At 28.8% G+C, this 21,042-nt stretch overlaps 6 protein-coding genes and 1 long non-coding RNA gene across 12 annotated transcripts in view; 6 read left to right on the top strand and 1 right to left on the bottom strand.

Annotated features, from left to right (window-relative positions):
- Positions 1-1,731, top strand: part of LOC105558205 (odorant receptor 43a-like) — a 3,702-nt gene extending 1,971 nt beyond the window's left edge. Inside the window, exons 3-6 of the mRNA XM_012005785.1 lie at positions 464-563; positions 747-866; positions 1,188-1,343; positions 1,639-1,731. Coding sequence (XP_011861175.1) covers positions 464-563; positions 747-866; positions 1,188-1,343; positions 1,639-1,695 — 433 coding nt within the window. The 3' untranslated portion in view covers positions 1,696-1,731. The remainder of the gene's footprint in view (positions 1-463; positions 564-746; positions 867-1,187; positions 1,344-1,638) is intronic.
- A 679-nt stretch (positions 1,732-2,410) lies between these two features.
- Positions 2,411-16,931, bottom strand: LOC105558210. Its single transcript, XR_001008651.1, has 4 exons — positions 16,752-16,931; positions 6,981-7,156; positions 6,694-6,827; positions 2,411-2,485 (listed from the first exon to the last, which is right to left on the bottom strand). It is a non-coding gene; the product is annotated as an uncharacterized LOC105558210 (long non-coding RNA).
- LOC105558209 (odorant receptor 49b-like) lies at positions 2,415-15,283 on the top strand. Of its 3 annotated transcripts, none has more exons than XM_012005792.1 (7): positions 2,415-2,460; positions 2,964-3,233; positions 3,747-4,215; positions 4,315-4,414; positions 4,599-4,718; positions 4,876-5,031; positions 15,153-15,283. In XM_012005792.1, the coding sequence occupies exons 1-7, from the start codon at positions 2,430-2,432 to the stop codon at positions 15,219-15,221; spliced, it is 1,215 nt and encodes a 404-aa protein (XP_011861182.1). In that variant the 5' UTR covers positions 2,415-2,429; the 3' UTR covers positions 15,222-15,283. The 3 variants fall into 3 exon arrangements, with proteins under 3 accessions (XP_011861182.1, XP_011861184.1, XP_011861183.1); XM_012005794.1 differs by lacking the exon at positions 15,153-15,283 and adding an exon at positions 6,279-6,394; XM_012005793.1 differs by lacking the exon at positions 15,153-15,283 and adding an exon at positions 5,269-5,525.
- Positions 7,075-10,201, top strand: LOC105558208 (odorant receptor 13a-like). Its single transcript, XM_012005791.1, has 7 exons — positions 7,075-7,131; positions 7,594-7,863; positions 8,366-8,834; positions 8,929-9,028; positions 9,233-9,352; positions 9,521-9,676; positions 9,905-10,201. Exons 1-7 carry the CDS (start codon positions 7,101-7,103, stop codon positions 9,956-9,958), a joined length of 1,200 nt encoding a protein of 399 aa, XP_011861181.1. The 5' UTR covers positions 7,075-7,100; the 3' UTR covers positions 9,959-10,201.
- Positions 10,767-14,049, top strand: LOC105558207 (odorant receptor 43a-like). The gene is made up of 6 exons (XM_012005790.1): positions 10,767-11,043; positions 11,737-12,205; positions 12,293-12,392; positions 12,596-12,715; positions 13,408-13,563; positions 13,780-14,049. The coding sequence occupies exons 1-6, from the start codon at positions 10,863-10,865 to the stop codon at positions 13,828-13,830; spliced, it is 1,077 nt and encodes a 358-aa protein (XP_011861180.1). The 5' UTR covers positions 10,767-10,862; the 3' UTR covers positions 13,831-14,049.
- A 115-nt stretch (positions 16,932-17,046) lies between the features above and the next one.
- On the top strand, positions 17,047-19,774 carry LOC105558206 (odorant receptor 49b-like). Of its 4 annotated transcripts, none has more exons than XM_012005786.1 (7): positions 17,047-17,244; positions 17,622-17,888; positions 18,080-18,548; positions 18,646-18,745; positions 18,930-19,049; positions 19,208-19,363; positions 19,608-19,774. In XM_012005786.1, the coding sequence occupies exons 1-7, from the start codon at positions 17,214-17,216 to the stop codon at positions 19,659-19,661; spliced, it is 1,197 nt and encodes a 398-aa protein (XP_011861176.1). In that variant the 5' UTR covers positions 17,047-17,213; the 3' UTR covers positions 19,662-19,774. The 4 variants fall into 4 exon arrangements, with proteins under 4 accessions (XP_011861176.1, XP_011861178.1, XP_011861177.1 ...); XM_012005787.1 differs by having other exon boundaries at positions 17,194-17,244; positions 17,608-17,888; XM_012005788.1 differs by lacking the exon at positions 17,622-17,888 and having other exon boundaries at positions 17,051-17,244.
- An 827-nt stretch (positions 19,775-20,601) lies between these two features.
- The window catches only part of LOC105558211 (odorant receptor 43a-like), a 10,897-nt gene continuing 10,456 nt past the window's right edge, over positions 20,602-21,042 (top strand). The window contains exon 1 of the mRNA XM_012005797.1: positions 20,602-20,759. The gene's annotated coding sequence lies outside the window, so the exon portion shown is untranslated. The remainder of the gene's footprint in view (positions 20,760-21,042) is intronic.

Consider the following 21,042-nt stretch of genomic DNA (forward strand, 5'->3'; position numbering starts at 1 on the left):
AAAATGGTGTGTTTGTTGACATCTCTCAAAAAACGATAGCGAACGCGTTCGCCCGCTCACCGCTCCCCGCTCCCCGCTCGCCTCCGTCTCTCATCGATCGATGCGTGACTCCACCTCTCGCTATCGATTTTTCAGAGATGTCAACAAACACACCATTTTGCATGCTGCCGAGTCCGGCCTTATTGGCTCAGACGTTTTTCTGAATTCGGCCGATAATAATTACGATTTTGTAAAATTTTATATAACTTTTTTTCTCAGTTTAACCCAATCTACTATAATCTTTGGGATTGTCCATATCGAATCAGACACCCTGTATAGCAGAATGAAAGAAGACAACATAATGACATTTAGTAGACTAAAATGAACGTCGTTGTGTTGTCTTTTGACACTATTCTGCTACATCAGAAGAATACGATTGTTCTTGAGTGTTTACATTTAATAGTACATAGAATTTCTTTCGCAGAGCTATTGCCATTATTAAAGATGCATACAGTATAACACTTCTCTCATTATTTGCATACTTTGCAATGCTGTTCTCTTTCTACGGTTTCCGTTTAATTAACGTGAGTGTGCAAACACTTAAAGGTACCATTTGCTTATTATTTAATTTTTAACGCCAAAATAAATACCAAAATGTAATGATATCTAAGTTCTTACTACATTTATAATATACTTTATGAAAAATATTTATAACAGTTTTTATTAGAAAAATTGCATTTTGTTGTGTGCCTTGTAAAATTCCTTAGCTATTCGACGAAGGAAATGATTTGTCACTGACACACTTGATATACTTCGTATCTACGATTTTTAATTTATTTGTAACTATGTGTCTATATTGTGCTCTGGGCGAATTTTTGGTTGCCCAAGTAAGTTACATTTTTTACATTTTTTATTACTTTTAATACACACATTGTATTGTTACATGTCCCTATCAGGCTTTATATTATTACTATGTGATTTATTGAATAAAGGTGTCAGTATTATAAATTTCAATATTTATATCGCTATATAAGCCTAAAGCGAAAATAAATATTAATATCGAAATATAATATACAAAGAAATTTATAATATTTTCAATCAACTTATATCAGAAATTTTATCATTAATATTAACCTAAAAAATTTTTATTAAACGGAGAAGAACAACAAATATACTTTTTATCTAAATAGGCTTTTAATATTTTTTAGTGTGATAAAATATATTATGCAGCCTACAGTAATGAGTGGTACTCCGTGGATACAAAACTCGCACAAGATTTATTGTTTTTACTGGTAAGAGGTGCTAAACCAATTTATCTCACTGCTGGAAAAATATTCCCCATGACAATGATCACGTTTTGCAGTGTAAGATATTTTAGTATTTGGTTATAATCATTGTGCTAAAAAGGCTTGAATGACATTTTATTTTAATAATATTTATCGTACATTACAATAATTTAAAATTTATAAATATTTTATTGTATTTACATATATACAAATTATGTATATCTATATATACCTTTCTCATCTTACATGTATGTATTGACATACACACATTATACATATAAAATTTTGTATGATTCTAAAATTCATTATGTTATTAACTGTCTCTTACTAATACATTATAAATTATCTATTGCTGACAATATGTATTTTGCAGTTAATAAAAACTTCAATTGGATATATATCTGTTTTACATACGACGAGACGTTATTAGAAATTGAGATAAAGTTACGGCTTTTAATTCTAATGTATTAATTTTGTAGAATTTAATGAACTAAGAATTGTATTTTTATTAAAACTTTATTGGCAAATATTTTTAGATTTTATTGTATAACTTGATGGAAATGTGTTGGTAATTCTATTAGATGATTAGAAACAAAATAAAATGAGGTTGAATTCATTATATTATACTTTACTTCACACGATCCATATTTTTAACCGTTAATGTTCGATATCTATTAAGTACGTATGGTAATATAGCATAAGTACACGAACTATGCAAATTTCTTTGTTATAATTATTACAAATTGAAATTTCTTACCTTCTAACAACATTGTATTATACGACATTTTCACTTTTGTAACCTTATTTTATCATTAAGAAGTGGAGATCATAAGTACCGTATAACATGTTGAATATAAATTCTTATTAAGCATAGTTATAATTCTATAGCTTCTGCAAGAAGTGTGGGAATATAACATGTGTATAAGTGCTTTTTTCATCAATATGCTATTCACCTGCAACTTTTTATTCGCCAATGTCTTACTTGAGGATCGTCGGTGACAATTTGAAACAAGAGTTGTGAGAGAAATAAAATATTAAAAATACCTCGCAAGTTGATTCGAGAAGAAATATTGAAAGCATTTGCAAGCAATATTTTTTGCTGCGTAGTAGGTAACATCGATTCATGTGGAAGGAAGAGACGTCAGTCTTCGGATAACATTGGTCATGGAAACTTCTAAACATGATGGATACCGAGGTGCTTATAGTCTAGACCGTTGTAGCTGTAAATAAATAAAGTAAATAAAGTTTAAGGAAGAATTTTACTTGCAATGTGTGAAAAAGTGACAGTAATTATAATAACATTAATTTATATTTTATTATCCCACCATTAACAGAAATTTTGAATGATCACTTTTTACAGTGTATTGTTGTATTGTTTTAAAAACATATTAGAAAAACTTATTAAATATATTGTAATATAGAAGTAATAACTTTACTTCTATGTAACCATGGCACATTGAGATCAGTAATTTTTGTCTTAAATCGTTTATTGTTTCCTTAATCTTAATACATGATTGAACAAAAGTAAAAATGTTTAAAAATATTATTTTAAACTATAATGTTTCATATATACAGTTAAATAAATTTTTTTAACTTTTACTTTTAACTTTTAACTTTCGGACTAATTTGGCTAATTTATCTATAAATATTCTGGTTTATGTAATACTTTTAACTTCGAACTTATCAAGTTTTCTGCAGATCTGGAATGGGCAGTGAAACTAAACCGATTCACTTTAGATTACCTTGGAATTTGGCCTAAATACGAACAAAATCCTCGACAGAAGTTAATGTGCAATTTTCGAGTGTTGATAGCCGTGCTTGGAATGACACTCTGCCTTGTCATTCCTGCCATACATTCCCTGATAAAAATTTTTGGAAACAGTTTGCTAATGTTAGATAATTTGCAATTTACTTTACCAGTAATAAGTTGTGCGATTAGAATTGTGGTTTTGTGGTGGAAAAAAGAAGGTAGACATCACTTTTAATAGTATTTATAAACTGTTAAAATATAATAAATTATATAAGAGTCGAATATTAGTTTTAAATAGAATATTAATAAATTCACTTAATAACTTACTTATTAAATGTAGTTTATTTAATTTATATAATAAAGTAAATTCATGAACAACATTTATTTTATTTTGATTGAAACAAGGAATTATATTAGTATGTTTTTAAATTTTTAAGTTATAATAATTACGTAGTTTTTAGTTAAAAACATTTTCGTATATACATACATACAAACTGTTACATAAAATTAAACACACACAAAACGTTATTGAGCTCTACGATATTTATACGCAATAAGGTTTGTAGATAACAGAATTAATATTTTGTTTAAAACTATAATGTTAGTTTTCTTGAAAAAGTAAAGGAACATTGCTTCAATTTCCTTTCTCGTGTGTTTTTTACTATTTAGAATTGAATTGAACACGTTTTGATTTAGCCTTCAAATATGTATAAAATTGTTTACTTTTTAAGCTATTGTTCCGATTATGAACATGATTGCGAAGGATTGGATAAAACCAAAAAGTGATCAAGAGAGAAACTTAATGATCCAAAGAGCACGAACAGCTCGGATAATTATTATTTGTTCCTACTGCATAATGGGAATACAGTGCTTCTTTATTGTCGGACTGCCTGTTTTTGGAATAACAATGAGATTGACTCCAAATATTACTGATCCAGGGAAACCAATGCCTTTGCAAACCTATTATGTTTACGATATCACAAAAAGACCGCAATACGAACTGACATTTATTAGTCAAGCCATCTATGTAGTTATCGGCATGATGGGTTATACGGGAGTGGACAATTTTCTCAGTCTTTTGATTTTTCATATATGTGGTCAGTTGGAGATTCTCAAAAAACGTTTGCAATGTTTGGATAAATATATAGATTGCCACAAAGTGTTGAAATGTTGTGTAGCAAAACATAACTCTTTGCTTAGGTTTGTTATTCGTAAGAAAACACATAAAATACATATATGTATATATTCTAGATGAAATATATGGTCGAGGATATAAATTACATGATATATCTTTTATAGAGCTATTAGTATTATTGAAGATACGTATAACGTAATACTTCTCTGTTTGTTTATATATTTTGCCATACTTTTTGCTTTTTATGGATATCGGCTGATCAACGTGAGTATTTAAAAGTTTAGACAAAAATACATTTGTGTAAATTATTTTGGAAAATAAAACATATAATGTATATGATCATAATGAATGTACTCAGATCCAGAAATTGCTACGACGTTTTAATAATATAATCAAATGGTATATTATTAATAAGAACATTTCTTTATTTATTTCATAAATTAATTAGCTATTCGTCGAAGGAAATAATATGTCAGCCATTAACTTAATCTATTTCGTGTCCACTGTTTTTAATATATTTGTACACATGTGCCTATATTGTGTTCTCGGCGAGATTTTGGTGGGCCAGGTTAGTTATATTTTTATTTATTTCAGCATTATTGCAAATGGAATGTTACATAACAACTTTGTGGCCTATTATATGGCAATAACTTCATTTTATTTAGATATAAGATCTTGTATACATGTAATGATAAGCAATTAAAAGTATTTTTGATATTTTCAAGTGTAATAAAATATATTATGCGGCATACACTAATGAATGGTACACCATGGATCCAAACGTTACAGAAGATTTGTTACTCTTAATGACAAGAGGTTCTAAACCAATTTATCTCACTGTTGGAAAAGTATCTCCAGTTACAATGGCTACATTTTGCAGTGTAAGATATTTTCTTCTTTGATTTAATCTATTAAGTATGTTAAAATATCATCTAGTGTCATTCAAATTTGATTGAAGTTTATCGCACTCATATTATACTTTAATGTACACGTATGTATATAAAATTTGAATTTTTTATTGTGTATGCGTTATCTTAAATTTAATTATTATTCACTTCTTAAGTTTACATTGTACAAATGCAATTTACAAGTATATTATCATAAAAAAATGTTTTTAGTTACTGAAAACATCCGTTGGTTATATATCTGTTTTGCATACAACGAGGCGGTGATAGAAAACGTGAAAGAAACATACCTGAAGTTTTTTTCAATATATGTATAATGCAATTTTTTATAGAACACGATAAAATTGTGTTGAAATGAATATGTTATTTGCAAATAAATATATCTCAAATTATTCAAGTGGAATATGCTTAGAATTTTATTAAATAATGTTAAATAAAGATTAAGCGATGTAATGATGATGTTAGAGGCGATGGAGTGAGTTTAATTGGAAGAATCGTAAGAGACAGAGAATCTACAGGTATTTGTTAAAATTTAATTATATTACCGCTCTTTTAAATTTAACCATTTATTGTATGCAAAAATTAAATGTAGTACCATTTTAAATAACAATTTAAAATATTTTAAAAATAATTTCCTAATAAGTAATACGTCAAACAAAGATTGCATAGTTTTTATGACAATTTCTGTAGAGCTATTTAGTTCCAAATACTTTTCAAATATCACAGTCACTTTAATGTAGTTAAATACAATCATTTTTGCTCAAATTAATTGATTTTCATTTTATATCAATATGTAAACTAACGCACAATTAACAAATTTAATAGCATATTTTGAAGACCAGTTGGAATACAAAGTTGAAGTATATATTTTTAAATGTATCTCACTAGATAATTATTTCGAAATAAGTGGTTTCTAAGTCATTTATGTTTTATATTAACTGGATGTAAAACATAGAACATTTCTTAAGGCATTTAGTTTTGATAAATATCTCACTTAGTTGTTGATACTTTAGCTTCTTGCGAAAATAACACAACAATTTGTAACTTCAGATAATTAAGAAAAATTAACAAAGTAAAACTGTATATATTGAAAAGTGGAGTGCTTGTCTATTTTCAATATAATAAATTACGTCATTTTCATACTAGTAATTATCTTGATACATTTCCATGCTTATTTAAACCCTTGATTCATTATTTAATACTAATAGCAGAAGATTATATAGAATTACAGATCACAAAGGAGAAAAAAAGTGTGATGGGATCAGTACACATTATTACAACAACTGCTATTAACGGATCTGTTTGAATGGTATAGTATATAATTCACTAACTACAGTTATAAGCTACAGCTGATTCTAGAAGTATGGGAAAACGACGGGTGCGTACGTATGACTGTTTTTCCCCTAACCACCTGTTACTAAATTTCATTTCATATGTAATTAATAACTAAATAATTTTATAATATTACAGAACAACAGATACACTTTTATCTAAATAGACTTTTAATATTCTTTAGTGTGATGAAATATATTATATACTGTACTTCACACGATCCATAAGTACGTATAGTAATATAGCATAAGTACATGAACTATGCGAATTTCTTTGTTATAATTATTACAAATTGAAATTTCTTACCTTCTAATAACATTGTATTATACGACATTTCCACTTTTGTAACCTTATTTTCCCATTAAGGAATGGAGATCATAAGTACTGTGTGACATGTTGAATATAAATTCTTATTAAGCACAGTTAAAATTCTATAGCTTCTGCAAGAAGTGTGGGAATATAACATGTGTATAAGTGCTTTTTTCATCAATATACTATTCATCTGCAACTTTTTATTCGCCAATGTCTTACTTGAGGATCGTCGGTGACAATTTGAAACAAGAATTGTGAGAGAAATAAAATATTAAAAATACCTTGCAAGTTGATTCGAGAAGAAATATTGAAAGCATTTGCAAGCAATATTTTTTGCTGCGTAGTAGGTAACATCGATTCCTGTCGAAGGAAGAGACGTCAGTCTTCGGATAACATTCGTCATGGAAACATCTAAATATGATGGAAACCGAGGTGCTTATAGTCTAGACGGTTGTAGCTGTAAATAAAAAATTTTAAGGAAATATTTTACTTGCAATGTGTGAAAAAGTGACAGCAATTGTAATAACATTAATTTATGTTTTATTATCCCACCATTAACAGAAATTTTGAATGACCACTTTTTACAGTGTATAGTTGTATTGTTTTTATAGACATATTAGATAAAGTTATTAAATATATTGTAACAACTTTACTTCTATGTAACCATGGCAAATTAAGATTAGTAATTTTCGTCTTTAATCGTTTATTGTTTCCTTAACCTCATGATTGAACAAAAGTAAAAAAATGTTTAAAAATATATTATTTTAAACTATATGTTTCACATATTCAATTAAATAAAGTTTTTGTACTTCTCGGTAATTTGGCTAATTTAGCTATAATTACGTTCTCATTTATGTAATTCTTTTAACTGCGAACTTATCAAGTTTTCTGCAGATCTGGAATGGGCGGTGAAACTAAATCGTTTCACATTAGATTACCTTGGAATTTGGCCTAAGAACGAACAAAATCCATGGCAGAAATTAATGTGCAATTTTCGAGTGTTGATAGCTGTGCTTGGAATGACACTTTGTCTTGTCATTCCTTCCATACATTCCCTGATAAAAATTTTTGGAAACACTTTGCTAATGTTAGATAATTTACAATTTACTTTACCAGTAATAAGTTGTGCGATTAGAATCGTGGTTTTGTGGTGGAAAAAAGAAGGTAGACATCACTTTTAATAGTATTTATAAACTGTTAAAATATAATAAATTATATAAGAGTCGAATATCAATTTTAAATTGAATATCAATAACTTACTTTTTAAATATATATATGCAGTTTAGTTATTTTATATAATAAGGTAAATTCATGACCTCCCTCTACATTTATTTTATTTCTATTTATATTACGATATTGTGAAAAATTTATGTTGTGATATTTATGTTGTTTTTTTTAATTGTAAGAGTTTACAAATATACATACAAACTGTTACATAAAATTAAACACACACACACAACGTTATTGAGCTATACAATATTTATACGCAATAAGTTTTGTACATAGCGGAATTAGTATTTTTTGTTGAAAGTTATAATGTTAGTTTTCTTAAAACAATAAAGGAACATTGCTTCAATTTCCTTTCTCTTGTGTTGTTTTCCTATTTAGAATTGAATTAAAAATGTTTTGATTTAACTTTGGAGTATAAAATTGTTTACTTTTTAAGCTATTATACCGATTATGAACATGGTCGCGAAGGATTGGATAAAAACGAAAAATGATCAAGACAGAAACTTAATGATCCAAAGAGCGCGAACAGCACGGAAAATTATCATTTGTTCCTACTGCATAATGGGATTACAGTACTTCTTTATCGTCGGACTACCTGTTTTTGGAATGACAATGAGATTGACTCCAAATATTACTGACCCAGGAAAACCACTGCCTTACCAATCCTATTACGTTTACGATGTAACCAAAAGACCGCAATACGAACTGACATTTATTAGTCAAGGCATCTACGTAGCTATCGGCATGATGGGTTATACCGGAGTGGACAATTTCCTCAGTCTTTTGATTTTTCATATATGTGGTCAATTGGAGATTCTTCAAAATCGTTTGCAATGTTTGGACAAATATATGGATTGCCACAAAGTGTTGAGATATTGTGTAGCAAGACATAACTCTTTGCTTAGGTTTGTTATTCGTAAAAAACAAATACAATATACGTATATATTCTATGTGAAATATATGGTCGGGGATATAAATTATTTGAAATATCTGTTATAGCGCTATTAGTATTATTGAAGATACGTATAACGTAATACTTCTCTCTTTATTTATATATTTTGCCATACTTTTTGCATTTTATGGATTTCGGCTGATCAGCGTGAGTATTTAAAAGTTTAGACAAAAACACATTTGTGTAAGTAATTTTTGGAGAATTAAACATATAATATGTATGTATATATTAATAATGAATGTACTGCATAATTTACTATTACGTTTTAATAATATGATTATATTATTAATAATAAGTATAACATCTATTTCTTTATTTTATAAATTAATTATTCGTACATATAATATATAGTTATTAGCCGAAGGAAATAATATGTCAGCCGTTCAATTAATCTATTTCGTGTCCTCTGTTTTTAATATATTTGTACATATGTGCTTATATTGTGTTCTCGGCGAGATTTTGGTGGCCCAGGTCAGTTATACATATACATATATATTTTTTATTACAGAATTATTGCAAATAGAATTTTGCATAATAACTTTCTAGCCTATTATATGGCATTATCTTCATTTTATTTAGATATAAAATATTGTATACATATAATGCTTAGCATCTAACAGTTTTTTTTATATTTTCAAGTGTAATAAAATATATTATGCGGCATATACTAATGAATGGTACACCATGGATCCCAAAGTTACCGAAGATTTGTTACTTTTAATGACAAGAGGTTCTAAACCAATTTATCTCACTGTTGGAAAAATATCTCCAGTTACAATGGCCACGTTTTGCGGTGTAAGATATTTTCTTGTCCGATTTAAACTATTATTTTAAAATATAGTAGCGTCACTCAAATTTGATTAAAGTTTGTAGCACTTATATTATACCTTAATATCTGTATATAAAATTTGAATTTTGTTATTGTGTATGTGTTATCTTATATTTCATTATTATTTTCTTCTTAGTTTTACATTGTACGCATGCAAATTACGAGTATATTATCATTACAAAATATGATTTTAGTTACTGAAAACATCCGTTGGTTATATATCTGTTTTGCATACAACGAGGCGGTGATAGAAAATGTCAAGAAAACACGCCTAAAATTTTTTTTATTATATAATGTAATTTTTTATAGAACACGATATTATTGTTTTGAAATTAATATGTTATTTGCACATAAATATATCTTGACAGATATGTATCAATGGTATTGTATATAATTTACTAACTATAGTTATAAGCTATAGCTGATTATAGAAGTATGGGAAAACGACGGGAACGTACGTATGACTGTTTTTCCCCTAACCACCTGTTACTAAATTTTCTGTTCGAATGTTTTCTGCGATATTTAGTACCGAAGTAACGACAACTTTACACGAGGGTGCAGAATATTTAATATCTCACTTACTTTGTGTAAATTGATCGTATCGTTTCTCTCGAATATTATCATTGTGAGCATGCGCGAAACATGCTTCTTACTGAGTACGAGGTGACATCGATTCACAAAAGGGAATCAGACGTCAGTCTTTAGACAACATTCGACATGAAAAGTTTAAAATATAACGGATACCGAGGTGTTTATTTTCACTGTAATTGTAACTGAGAGAATCGTAATACAATTCTGGTGGAAACATTTTTTTTTTCATTACAGTTTGTGCGACTAATAATAGTATTCGAAAGTTTTAAATTATCTTTTTATAATCATTATTAAGTAATGATAAAATGTGAAGAGTTTTAAATAGATATTATTTTTAGCTTATTTCTTTATATAATATTTAATATTTGCAATTTTCAGCGTGATCTTGTGTGTTTCTGTGCGTGTTAGAAATTGATGAAATTAATCTTTTTAATCTTTTTAACTTAAGACTTATTAAGATTTCTGCAGGTAGATTTTGAATGGGCGGTGAAACTAAATCGTTTGATTTTAAATCTGATTGGGCTCTGGCCTGAAACCGCACACAATTCACGACAAAGATTAATGTGCAATTTTCGAGTTCTCGCCACCTTTTTGGGTGTGACGCTTGGTCTCATTATTCCTTCTATACATTCCTTGACAAGAATTTTTGGAGACATTATATTAATGCTAGATAATTTACAATATGCTCTGCCAACTCTAAGTTGCTCAATAAGAATCGTAATTTTCTGGTGGAAAAAAGAAGGTACACAAATACAATTTTCGGCTGTTTATCTAAATTATATAATGCGGGAAATAATGTATAAAATTTAAATATTATGTTCTATGTATACGTGTGCGTGTGTGCATAACATTTAAAAAATGTATAATATATTAATGCTCTAAAGTAGGAAATTTCTTTATGTAAAAGAATTTAGTCATATATAGAATATTTTATTTTTATACGAAAACTGAACTGTGTTAATGAATTTTCATAAATTTTCAAAAACCCAAGTGCAATATGTACATGTTTTTTATTTAAAATATCACATATTAATTAGGGTTTTTAATTAAACTAATACAGAATTTAAAATAAAACTATTACACAATCTACATAACCCAATTATTTAATTGTTATGTATATAAACATATTAAAAGAAAATGACTAAAAATGTTATATGAATATACTTTTTCAAAGATGAAGTAATCACATTTATGTAGAATATGTAGATAATATCCACGAATAGGTTTATATGATACAATAAAAATAGCACATTACGAGTTTAATATTTTTTTTCCTGCATAATCTATAGTACATAATCTATAGTACTATAGATTTTTTAACGAAAAAGAATCTTTACTTTTTATCGCTTATAACTAAACTTGTAATAGATCCTATTTTGTTCCAGTAATTATCTGTTAAGTGTTCTGAAAGTTTTTAATATTAACATTTTTTAAGCTATTGTACCAATCATGAATATGATAGTAGAGGATTGGGTAAAGTCGAAAACTTCACAAGAGAGAAGCGTGATGGTCAGAAGGGCACGAAGTGCGCGCATAATTATTACTTTCGCATACTGTATAATGGGAACAGGATGTTTTTTCCTTATCATTCTGCCCTGCTTCGGAATATCGATGAGAAACACGACCAATATTACTGACCCAGGGAGACCAATGCCTCTACAAACTTATTACATTTACGACGTAACAAAAAGTCCACTGTACGAGCTGACATTTATTAGTCAATCTATTTATATTATTGTTGCCATGATGGCCTACAGCGGAATCGATAATTTTCTCGGACTGCTGGTTTTCCATATATGTGGCCAATTAGAGATTCTCAAGAACCATTTATCAAATTTGGATAAATATGTAAATTCTTACGAGAAATTAAAATATTGTATAATAAGACACACGCGTTTGCTTAGGTTTGATATTTACATATTAATTTAATTCATATAATTGTGAGCAATACTCCATTTTTATGTGTCTAATACACAGACCATCTTTTATAGAGCCATTGACATTATTGAAGATACGTATAATGTTATTCTACTCTTCTTATTTATATATTTCGCGATACTCTTCGCTTTTTATGGTTTCCGGATAATGACCGTAAGTATTTTGAAGTACATATAAATACTTGTTTGAGCAAATTAATTCTTAAAATGAGAAAAAATAACTTATGAAATATACTGTGCATTTTCTACATTTTACCGAAAATACTTCAATGTTTATATAATATTTTATTATAAATTTGAATTAATAGTAGTCAAATGTAAAAATCAAATATTTTTCTTATACTATAAATTAATTAGCTATTTGACGAAGGAACTGATATATCATTCCCACACTTGATCTATTTCGCATCCACCGTGATGAATATATTTGCACATATGTGCTTATACTGTGCTCTTGGCGAGATTTTGGTTGCTCAGGTTAGTCGAATATTTCTCTTTTTTCCTGTATAAGTTAAATAAATTTTATGTTGCATAATCAATATCATGTAAATACTATAAATATTATAATATAATTAACACACACAATATGCTACATAATAGCATGTAATTAATTTATTCAAGAAGTATTTAATGTATGATGTATTGAATCTAATATTGTCACATGTATTAAAAACTTAATAGTAATTTTTGTACTTTATAATGCATAACTAAATTGTTTACGACTTCATGTAATCTCATTCGGATAACCACATATTACGAACGTTGCACGTAAATTCTTCTGAAACTGAAAATATATGTAGATTAATATTGCAATGGAATTAGAAATAAAAAAGTTATTAGTTTGTGAGTATAAGTTCGACTAGTCAGACTAGTGTATTAATTAATTTATAATTATTTATAATAATTACACAGACCTGCGAAGATCAAAAACAAAAAGTAGAGTAGATAAATCTGATAGATTTTTGAACGCCGAAAACGAATTTGGCTACAGCATTATTCCAGCTATACTCCCACCTATACTTTTCCTTTTCTAACTAAGCTTTTGTAATAAAATCTAAAATTTCACGGGCCTGTATTATTTATAATTAATTTATAATTAACAATTAACTTTTGTGCAATTATTAGAATGTGTAATAATGTTCGATTAAAGATACTTTTATATTTTCAAGTGTAATAACATATATTATGCGGTGTACAGTAATCAATGGTACTGCATGAATCCAAAAGTAACACAAAACTTAATGCTTTTAATGATAAGAGGCTCCAAACCGATCTATCTTACTGCTGGAAAAGTATTTCCTGTGACAATGGCAACGTTTTGCAGTGTAAGTTATTATAATGCTTGACAGTTATTATTAGGTATATTAAAATGTATTAGGCACTGAGCTTTTATATTTTTTTAACATTTATATGTATATATTTTAATATATGAAATTTGCATTATTTGTTTTATTTTATCTTTGGTTATTATTAAGTTTTAATATTAATTTTTTAAACTTATATTATATATTACTAATATTAATAAAAAATGTATTTTGCAGTTAGTAAAAACGTCTGTTGGCTATATATCCGTTTTACATACAACGAGATAATTTTCACCGCAGAATTTGAAAATATTTGAAAGTATCTATTGAATAATGAATGGAATCAAGTTCAAACTTAAGTCGTGGTTTATAAATATCTTTTTCATGGATCGTAGAATCAACAATTAGTTATTTGATTTTAATGAAAAACGATGTATTTGAATCAGTTACGTTAATAAGCTTTTAAGAACAAGAAGAAACAGTATATTTTATTAAAAAGATTTCAAATAAGAACTGTTTGTCTTTTAAGAGATATTTTATACTTGTGAGACAAAAGCGTATTTTAGTTAAGCTACAGTGTAATCAACATGAGCGTAGTGCTAGTGGAAGCGTCGAGAGTGGCGTGCGTACAGTGTAAGAAAGAGGATGTGTTCTCCCTTATATCCTGATTAAAAGTAGAGAGATATATTCAAAGCTAAGTTGTTCCTTCGGGGCCGTGAAACTCCATTATATCCCGTTACATTAATAAATTATTCAAGTGGAATATGCCTATAATTCTGTTAAATAATAATAATGTTAACGAAAGATTAAGTTAATGATTAAATTTAATGATGATGTTAGAGGCGATGGAGTGAGTTTAATTGGAAGAATCGTAAGAGAGAGAGAGAGAGAGAGAGAATCTACAAGTATTTGTTAAAATTTAATTATATTACCGCTCTTTTAAATTTAACCATTTATTGTATGCAAAAATTAATTGTAGTACCATTTTAAATAACAATTTAAAATATTTTAAAAATAATTTCCTAATAAGTAGTACGTCAAACAAAGATTGCATAGTTTTTATGACAATTTCTGTAGAGCAATTTAGTTCCAAATACTTTTCAAATATCCCAGTCACTTTAATGTAGTTAAATACAATCATTTTTTCCTACATTAATTGATTTTCATTTTATATAAATATGTAAACTAACGCACAATTAACAACTTTAATAGCATATTTTAAAGACCAGGTGGAATACAAAGTTTATATATTTTTAAATGTATCTCACTAGATAATTATTTCGAAATAAGTGGTTTCTAAGTCATTCATGCTTTATATTAATTTGATATAAAACGTAGAACATTTCTTAAGGCATTTAGTTTTGATAAATATCTTACTTACTTATTAATACTTTAGCTTCTTGCGAAAATAACACAACAATTTGTAACTTCAGATAATTAAGAAAAATTAACAAAGTGAAATTGTATATATTGAAAAGTGTAGTGCTTATCTTATTTTCAATATAATAAATTACGTCATTTTCTTACTTATAGTAATTACCTTGATACATTTTCACCCTTACTTAATCATTCGATTCATTATTTAATACTAATGGCAGAAGATTATATAGAATTACAGATCACAAAGGAGAAAAAAGTGTGATGGGATGAGTACACATTATTACAACAACTGCTATTAACGGATCTGTTTGAATGGTATACTATACAGGGTGTCGGATTCGATTTGGACCACTCCAAAGATTATAGTAGATTGGGTCAAACTGAGAAGAAAAGTTATATACCATTCTACAAAATCTGTAATTATTATCGCGTAATTAAGAAAAACGTCTGAGCCAATAAGTGCACGGAGGAGCTGAAGGCCGGACTCGGTAGACTTGCAAAATGGTGTATTATTCTCCTACCACCAGAAAAACTTTTTCGGCGCGATGTCATATGTCGCGCGTTCGCTCGCTGCGCGCTGTTCGCCCGCTCACCGCTCCCCGCTCGCCGACGTCTCTCATCGATCGATGCGTGACTCCACTTCTCGCTATGGGATCTTGAGAGATGTCAACAGATACACCATTTTGCATGTCTGCCGAGTCCGGCCTTCCGCTTCTCCGTGCACTTATTGGCTCAGACGTTTTTCTTAATTACGCGATAATAATTACGGATTTTGTAAAATGTTATATACTCGTAACTTTTCTTCTCAGTTTGACCCAATCTACTATAATCTTTGGAGTGGTCCAAATCGAATCCGACACCCTGTATAATTCACTAACTATACTGTGAAGTTTGTTATGCAATTATGTTTTATTATACATATGTATATAATATGAATTCTTTATTTCACATACACATATATGAGGTGTGGCTATTAAAGAACGAGATTGGTAGCAAAAATGTGGATTATTATAATTTTGCATGCGAATTTCCCATTATTTGAAACGGTGTTGCAGGCCATCGTGTGTCAACTCCTTTAGCATCGCCGCCGTTTTCTCCTTTACCTCGTCTTCAGTTTGAAAATGAGTTCCCTTCAACGTAAAGTTTACCTTAGGAAACAGGTAAAAGTCACACAAAGCTAAATCCAGCGGGCAAAGGAAGTGGTCCAGCCCTGAGATCCTCTTATCAGAAACTGCTTTAAGGACAAACCATTGTGAGCTGGAACATTGCCGTGATGAAGAATCTACGTGTTGTTCTCACTACTGAATTAACTTTCGGACAGTGGATAAGATAAAGGAGAAAACAGCGGCGTTGCTGAAGAGATTGACATATGAACTGCAGCAGTTTCCAACAATGGAAACTTCGTATGCAATGGCATATACATAGATAGAAGAAGAAAATAACAATTCAGTTACAATATTGTAATAATAAACCACGCTTTTGCCATGCACCAGTCTCGTTATTTAATAGTACTTGGTGCTTCTTAATCTTATATGTCGTATTTTTTTATTTATTAAACTTAATGGGTTAGCAGTATTATTATCAGAATATGTTTTTCAGTTGGTCAAAACGTCAGTCGGTCATTTATCCGTTTTGCACACAATGAGAGATGATTAAAAAAAAGTGAGAAAAACTTTTTCCTACATTACGCAACTGTGTTTATGGAAATTTATAGTTCGACTCTATGCTAATATTAATATATCCTTCACAAATGAATATATTTCAATGCATTTGTTGATTAGAATAAGTTAAGGATTCTTTTAAGTAATGGTACAAATCAAAATACTCACCTTCCAGTACATTTTTATGTTTTGCATGTATCTTGAAAAACTCGAACAATGAGAACAAACAATACCATTTTTGTAAATTTATTTTCAAAACCAGTAGTGTACGATATGCTCGATATACTCTACTGCTATAAGCAAGAGTTATAAGCAAGAGAGGATTATAGAAGCGTGGGAATGTAACTGGTGCACTTACGTAGACTTTTTTGCGTCAAACACAGCCACCTGTTATCGCGTAATTTTTTATTCACACATGTTTTGCGTGACGAGCGGTGTTGGAAACTTGACAAAAATTTGAAACAAAAGTAGAAGCAGAATATTTAAAATACTGTGTTGCTGGTTGATCGTTCGATACTTTCGGGAAGTACCTAAAATTGTAAGCATGCGCAAGAAATGTTCTTTACTGCACAAGAGGTAACGTCGATTCATGATAGAGGAATAGACGCCAGTCTTTAGATAACAGTGGACATGAAAAGTCCAAAATATAACGGATACCAAGGTGCTTATAGTTCTGTAGTATTTTATTTTTTAATTTTATACAAGTAGTGACATTATTTCACAATTGCAATCCATAGCTCATTATTTTACTATTAACAAAACTTCTAGATTATTGCCTCATGCAGTAAGTTGTATTTGCATCTGTTGTTGCCTTTTATGACTATATTATTGTTATATCTAACAACATTAGTTACATCTAAATGCAACAACTTGAAATCAATCATGGCTTTTTAATAATTAATTACTATTTTCTGTATCATGAAGATTGTATTTTAAACTATTACACGCAGTTTAATTATAATTATGTTTGTTGGAGTATGTTATATTAGAATTATGTAATCTTATTACAAGTTCTGGACTCAAGATTTCTGCAGGTAGATTTCGAATGGGCGGTGAAACTCAATCGTTTCACTTTAAATTTGATTGGACTTTGGCCTAAGATCGCACGAAATCGTCGAGAGAAATTGATGTGCAATTTTCGAATGATGATAGCTTGGCTGGGATTAATGGGCTTGATTATCCCCTCTATTCACTCCCTGATAAAAATTTTCGGAGACACTTTACTCATGTTAGATAATTTACAATTTACTTTACCAATAATAAGTTGTGCGATTAGAATTATAATTTTTCGGTGGAAAAAAGAAGGTAGAGACCATGCTTGATAATTTTTGGTAGAGATAATATATTGATAATATAATTTTTCTTGAAAAATTATGAAAACGTTGTTTATGTAATGCTGTTCTAATTTTGTTCTGCCTTTTACTGTTTAGGATTGAACTTAATATATTTTAATTTAGCAACGCTGTAAAATGTGCATAAAATTGTTTATTTTTAAGCTATTATTCCGATTATGAATATGATCGCGAAGGATTGGATAAAGTTGAAAAGTGATCAAGAAAGAAACTTGATGATCCAAAGAGCGCGAACAGCACGGAAAATTAACATTTGTTCCTACTGCATAATGGGATTACAGTACTTCTTTATGGTCGGACTACCTGTTTTTGGAATGACAATGAGATTGACTCCAAATATTACTGACCCAGGAAAACCACTGCCTTACCAATCCTATTACGTTTACGATGTAACCAAAAGACCACAATACGAACTGACATTCATTAGTCAAAGCATCTACTTAGCTATTGGCATGATGGTTTATACCGGAGTCGACAATTTCCTCAGTCTTTTGATTTTTCATATATGTGGTCAGTTGGAGATTATTAAAAAACGTTTGCAATGTTTGGATAAATACATAAATTGCCACAAAGTGTTAAGATGTTGTGTAGCAAAACATAACTCTTTGCTTAGGTTTGTTATTCGTAAGAAAACATATACAAAATATATGTATATATTCTAGATGAATTATATGGTCGAGGATATAAATTACATGAAATATCTTTTATAGAGCTATTAGTATTATTGAAGATACGTATAACGTAATACTTCTCTGTTTGTTTATATATTTTGCCATACTTTTTGCTTTTTATGGATATCGGCTGATCAACGTGAGTATTTAAAAGTTTAGAAAAAAACACATTTGTGTAAATTGTTTTGGAAAATAAAACATATAATGTATATGATCATAGTGAATGTACTCCGATCCAGAAATTGCTACGACGTTTTAATAATATAATCAAATAGTATATTATTAATAAGAACATCTCTTTATTTATTTCATAAATTAATTAGCTATTCATCGAAGGAAATAATATGTCAGCTATTAACTTAATATATTTCGTGTCCACTGTTTTTAATATATTTGTACACATGTGCCTATATTGTGTTCTCGGCGAGATTTTGGTGGCCCAGGTTAGTTATTTTTTTTTTATTTCAGCATTTTATTGCAAATGGAATGTTACATAATAACTTTGTGGCCTATTATATGGCAATAACTTCATTTTATTTAGATATAAGATCTTGTATACATGTAATGATAAGCAATTAAAAGTATTTTTGATATTTTCAAGTGTAATAAAATATATTATGCGGCATACACTAATGAATGGTACACCATGGATCCAAAAGTTACAGAAGATTTGTTATTCTTAATGACAAGAGGTTCTAAACCAATTTATCTCACTGTTGGAAAAATATCTCCAGTTACAATGGCCACGTTTTGCGGTGTAAGATATTTTCTTCTTTGATTTAATCAATTATATTAAGTATGTTAAAATATCATCTAGTGTCATTCAAATTTGATTGAAGTTTATCGCACTCATATTATACTTTAATGTACACGTATGTATATAAAATTTGAATTTTTTATTGTGTATGTGTTATCTTAAATTTAATTATTATTCACTTCTTAATCTTACATTGTACAAATGCAAATTACAAGTATATTATCATAAAAAAATATGTTTTTAGTTACTGAAAACATCCGTTGGTTATATATCTGTTTTGCATACAACGAGGCGGTGATAGAAAACGTGAACGAAACATACCTGTAGTTTTTTTCAATATATGTATAATGCAATTTTTTATAGAACACGATATAATTGTGTTGAATTGAATATGTTATTTGCAAATAAATATATCTCAAATTATTCAAGTGGAATATGCTTAGAATTTTATTAAGTAATGTTAAATAAAGATTAAGCGATGTAATGATGAAGTTAGAGGCGATGGAATGAGTGTAATTGGAAGAATCGTAAGAGAATTTGTTACAGGTTACAGGTTACAGGTATTTGTTAAAATTTAATTAAATTACTGCTCTTTTAAATTTAACCATTTATTGTATGCAAAAATTAAATGTAGTACCATTTTAAATAACAATTAAAATATTTTAAAAATAATTTCCTAATAAGTAGTACGTCAAACAAAGATTGCATAGTTTTTATGACAATTTCTGTAGAGCAATTTAGTTCCAAATACTTTTCAAATATCCCAGTCACTTTAATGTAGTTAAATACAATCATTTTTGCTCAAATTAATTGATTTTCATTTTATATAAATATGTCAATTAACGCACAATTAACAAATTTAATAGCATATTTTAAAGACCAGTTGGAATACAAAGTTTATATATTTTTAAATGTATCTCACTAGATAATTATTTCGAAATAAGTGGTTTCTAAGTCATTTATGTTTTATATTAATTTGATATAAAACGTAGAACATTTCTTAAGGCATTTAGTTTTGATAAATGTCTTACTTACTTATTAATACTTTAGCTTCTTGCGAAAACAACACAACAATTTGTAACTTCAGATAATTAAAAAAAATTAACAAAGTGAAATTGTATATATTGAAAAGTGTAGTGCTTGTCTTATTCTCAATATAATAAATTACGTCATTTTCTTACTTATAGTAAGAAACTTTCTTATAGTAAGAAACTTTCTTACTTATAGTAATTATCTTGATACATTTCCAACTTTACTTAATCATTCAATTCATTATTTAATACTAATGGCAGAAGATTATATAGAATTACAGATCACAAAGGAGAAAAAAAGTGTGGTGGGATGGGATGAGAGACACATTATTACAACAACTGCTATTAACGGATCTGTTTGAATGGTATACTATACAGGGTGTCTGATGCAAAAGTAGCCACCTTGAAAATAGTGGTAGATTGGGTTAAACTAAGGAGAAATATCATGTACCGCGGTACAAAGTAACAATAGTTATCGAGTAATTAATTTACACGTTTGAGCGAATGAGGATGCAGGAGACGGTAGGCCGGACTCGGAAGGCATTTAAGAAAATCGATCGATGAGCGGGAGGTGGAGCGACGCGCGAGATACACCGTGGTGGAAAAAAACTATGGCTCGGCGGGGAGCGCGGCGCGGGCGGCGATCGC

The sequence above is a fragment of the Vollenhovia emeryi genome, unplaced genomic scaffold, assembly GCF_000949405.1.
Source record: "Vollenhovia emeryi isolate VEMERY1.0 unplaced genomic scaffold, V.emery_V1.0 DF939364.1, whole genome shotgun sequence".
NCBI lineage: Eukaryota > Metazoa > Arthropoda > Insecta > Hymenoptera > Formicidae > Vollenhovia > Vollenhovia emeryi.

What these genes read in the sequence shown, in the direction of transcription:
- LOC105558209 (XM_012005792.1), top strand. Translation starts at nt 2,430, where the DNA reads ATGGAAACTTCTAAACATGATGGATACCGAG. An exon ending in ATGGATATCGGCTGATCAAC is followed by an intron (nt 4,415 to 4,598) that starts GTGAGTATTTAA and finishes TAAATTAATTAG; the next exon opens with CTATTCGTCGAAGGAAATAA. An exon ending in GCGAGATTTTGGTGGGCCAG is followed by an intron (nt 4,719 to 4,875) that starts GTTAGTTATATT and finishes GATATTTTCAAG; the next exon opens with TGTAATAAAATATATTATGC.
- LOC105558206 (XM_012005786.1), top strand. Translation starts at nt 17,214, where the DNA reads ATGAAAAGTCCAAAATATAACGGATACCAAG. An exon ending in TTTTCGGTGGAAAAAAGAAG is followed by an intron (nt 17,889 to 18,079) that starts GTAGAGACCATG and finishes TTTATTTTTAAG; the next exon opens with CTATTATTCCGATTATGAAT. An exon ending in CAATGGCCACGTTTTGCGGT is followed by an intron (nt 19,364 to 19,607) that starts GTAAGATATTTT and finishes ATATGTTTTTAG; the next exon opens with TTACTGAAAACATCCGTTGG.
- LOC105558208 (XM_012005791.1), top strand. Translation starts at nt 7,101, where the DNA reads ATGGAAACATCTAAATATGATGGAAACCGAG. An exon ending in TAAATATGATGGAAACCGAG is followed by an intron (nt 7,132 to 7,593) that starts GTGCTTATAGTC and finishes AGTTTTCTGCAG; the next exon opens with ATCTGGAATGGGCGGTGAAA. An exon ending in ATGGATTTCGGCTGATCAGC is followed by an intron (nt 9,029 to 9,232) that starts GTGAGTATTTAA and finishes TATAATATATAG; the next exon opens with TTATTAGCCGAAGGAAATAA.
- LOC105558207 (XM_012005790.1), top strand. Translation starts at nt 10,863, where the DNA reads ATGTGCAATTTTCGAGTTCTCGCCACCTTTTTGGGTGTGACGCTTGGT. An exon ending in AGACACACGCGTTTGCTTAG is followed by an intron (nt 12,206 to 12,292) that starts GTTTGATATTTA and finishes CATCTTTTATAG; the next exon opens with AGCCATTGACATTATTGAAG. An exon ending in CAATGGCAACGTTTTGCAGT is followed by an intron (nt 13,564 to 13,779) that starts GTAAGTTATTAT and finishes TGTATTTTGCAG; the next exon opens with TTAGTAAAAACGTCTGTTGG.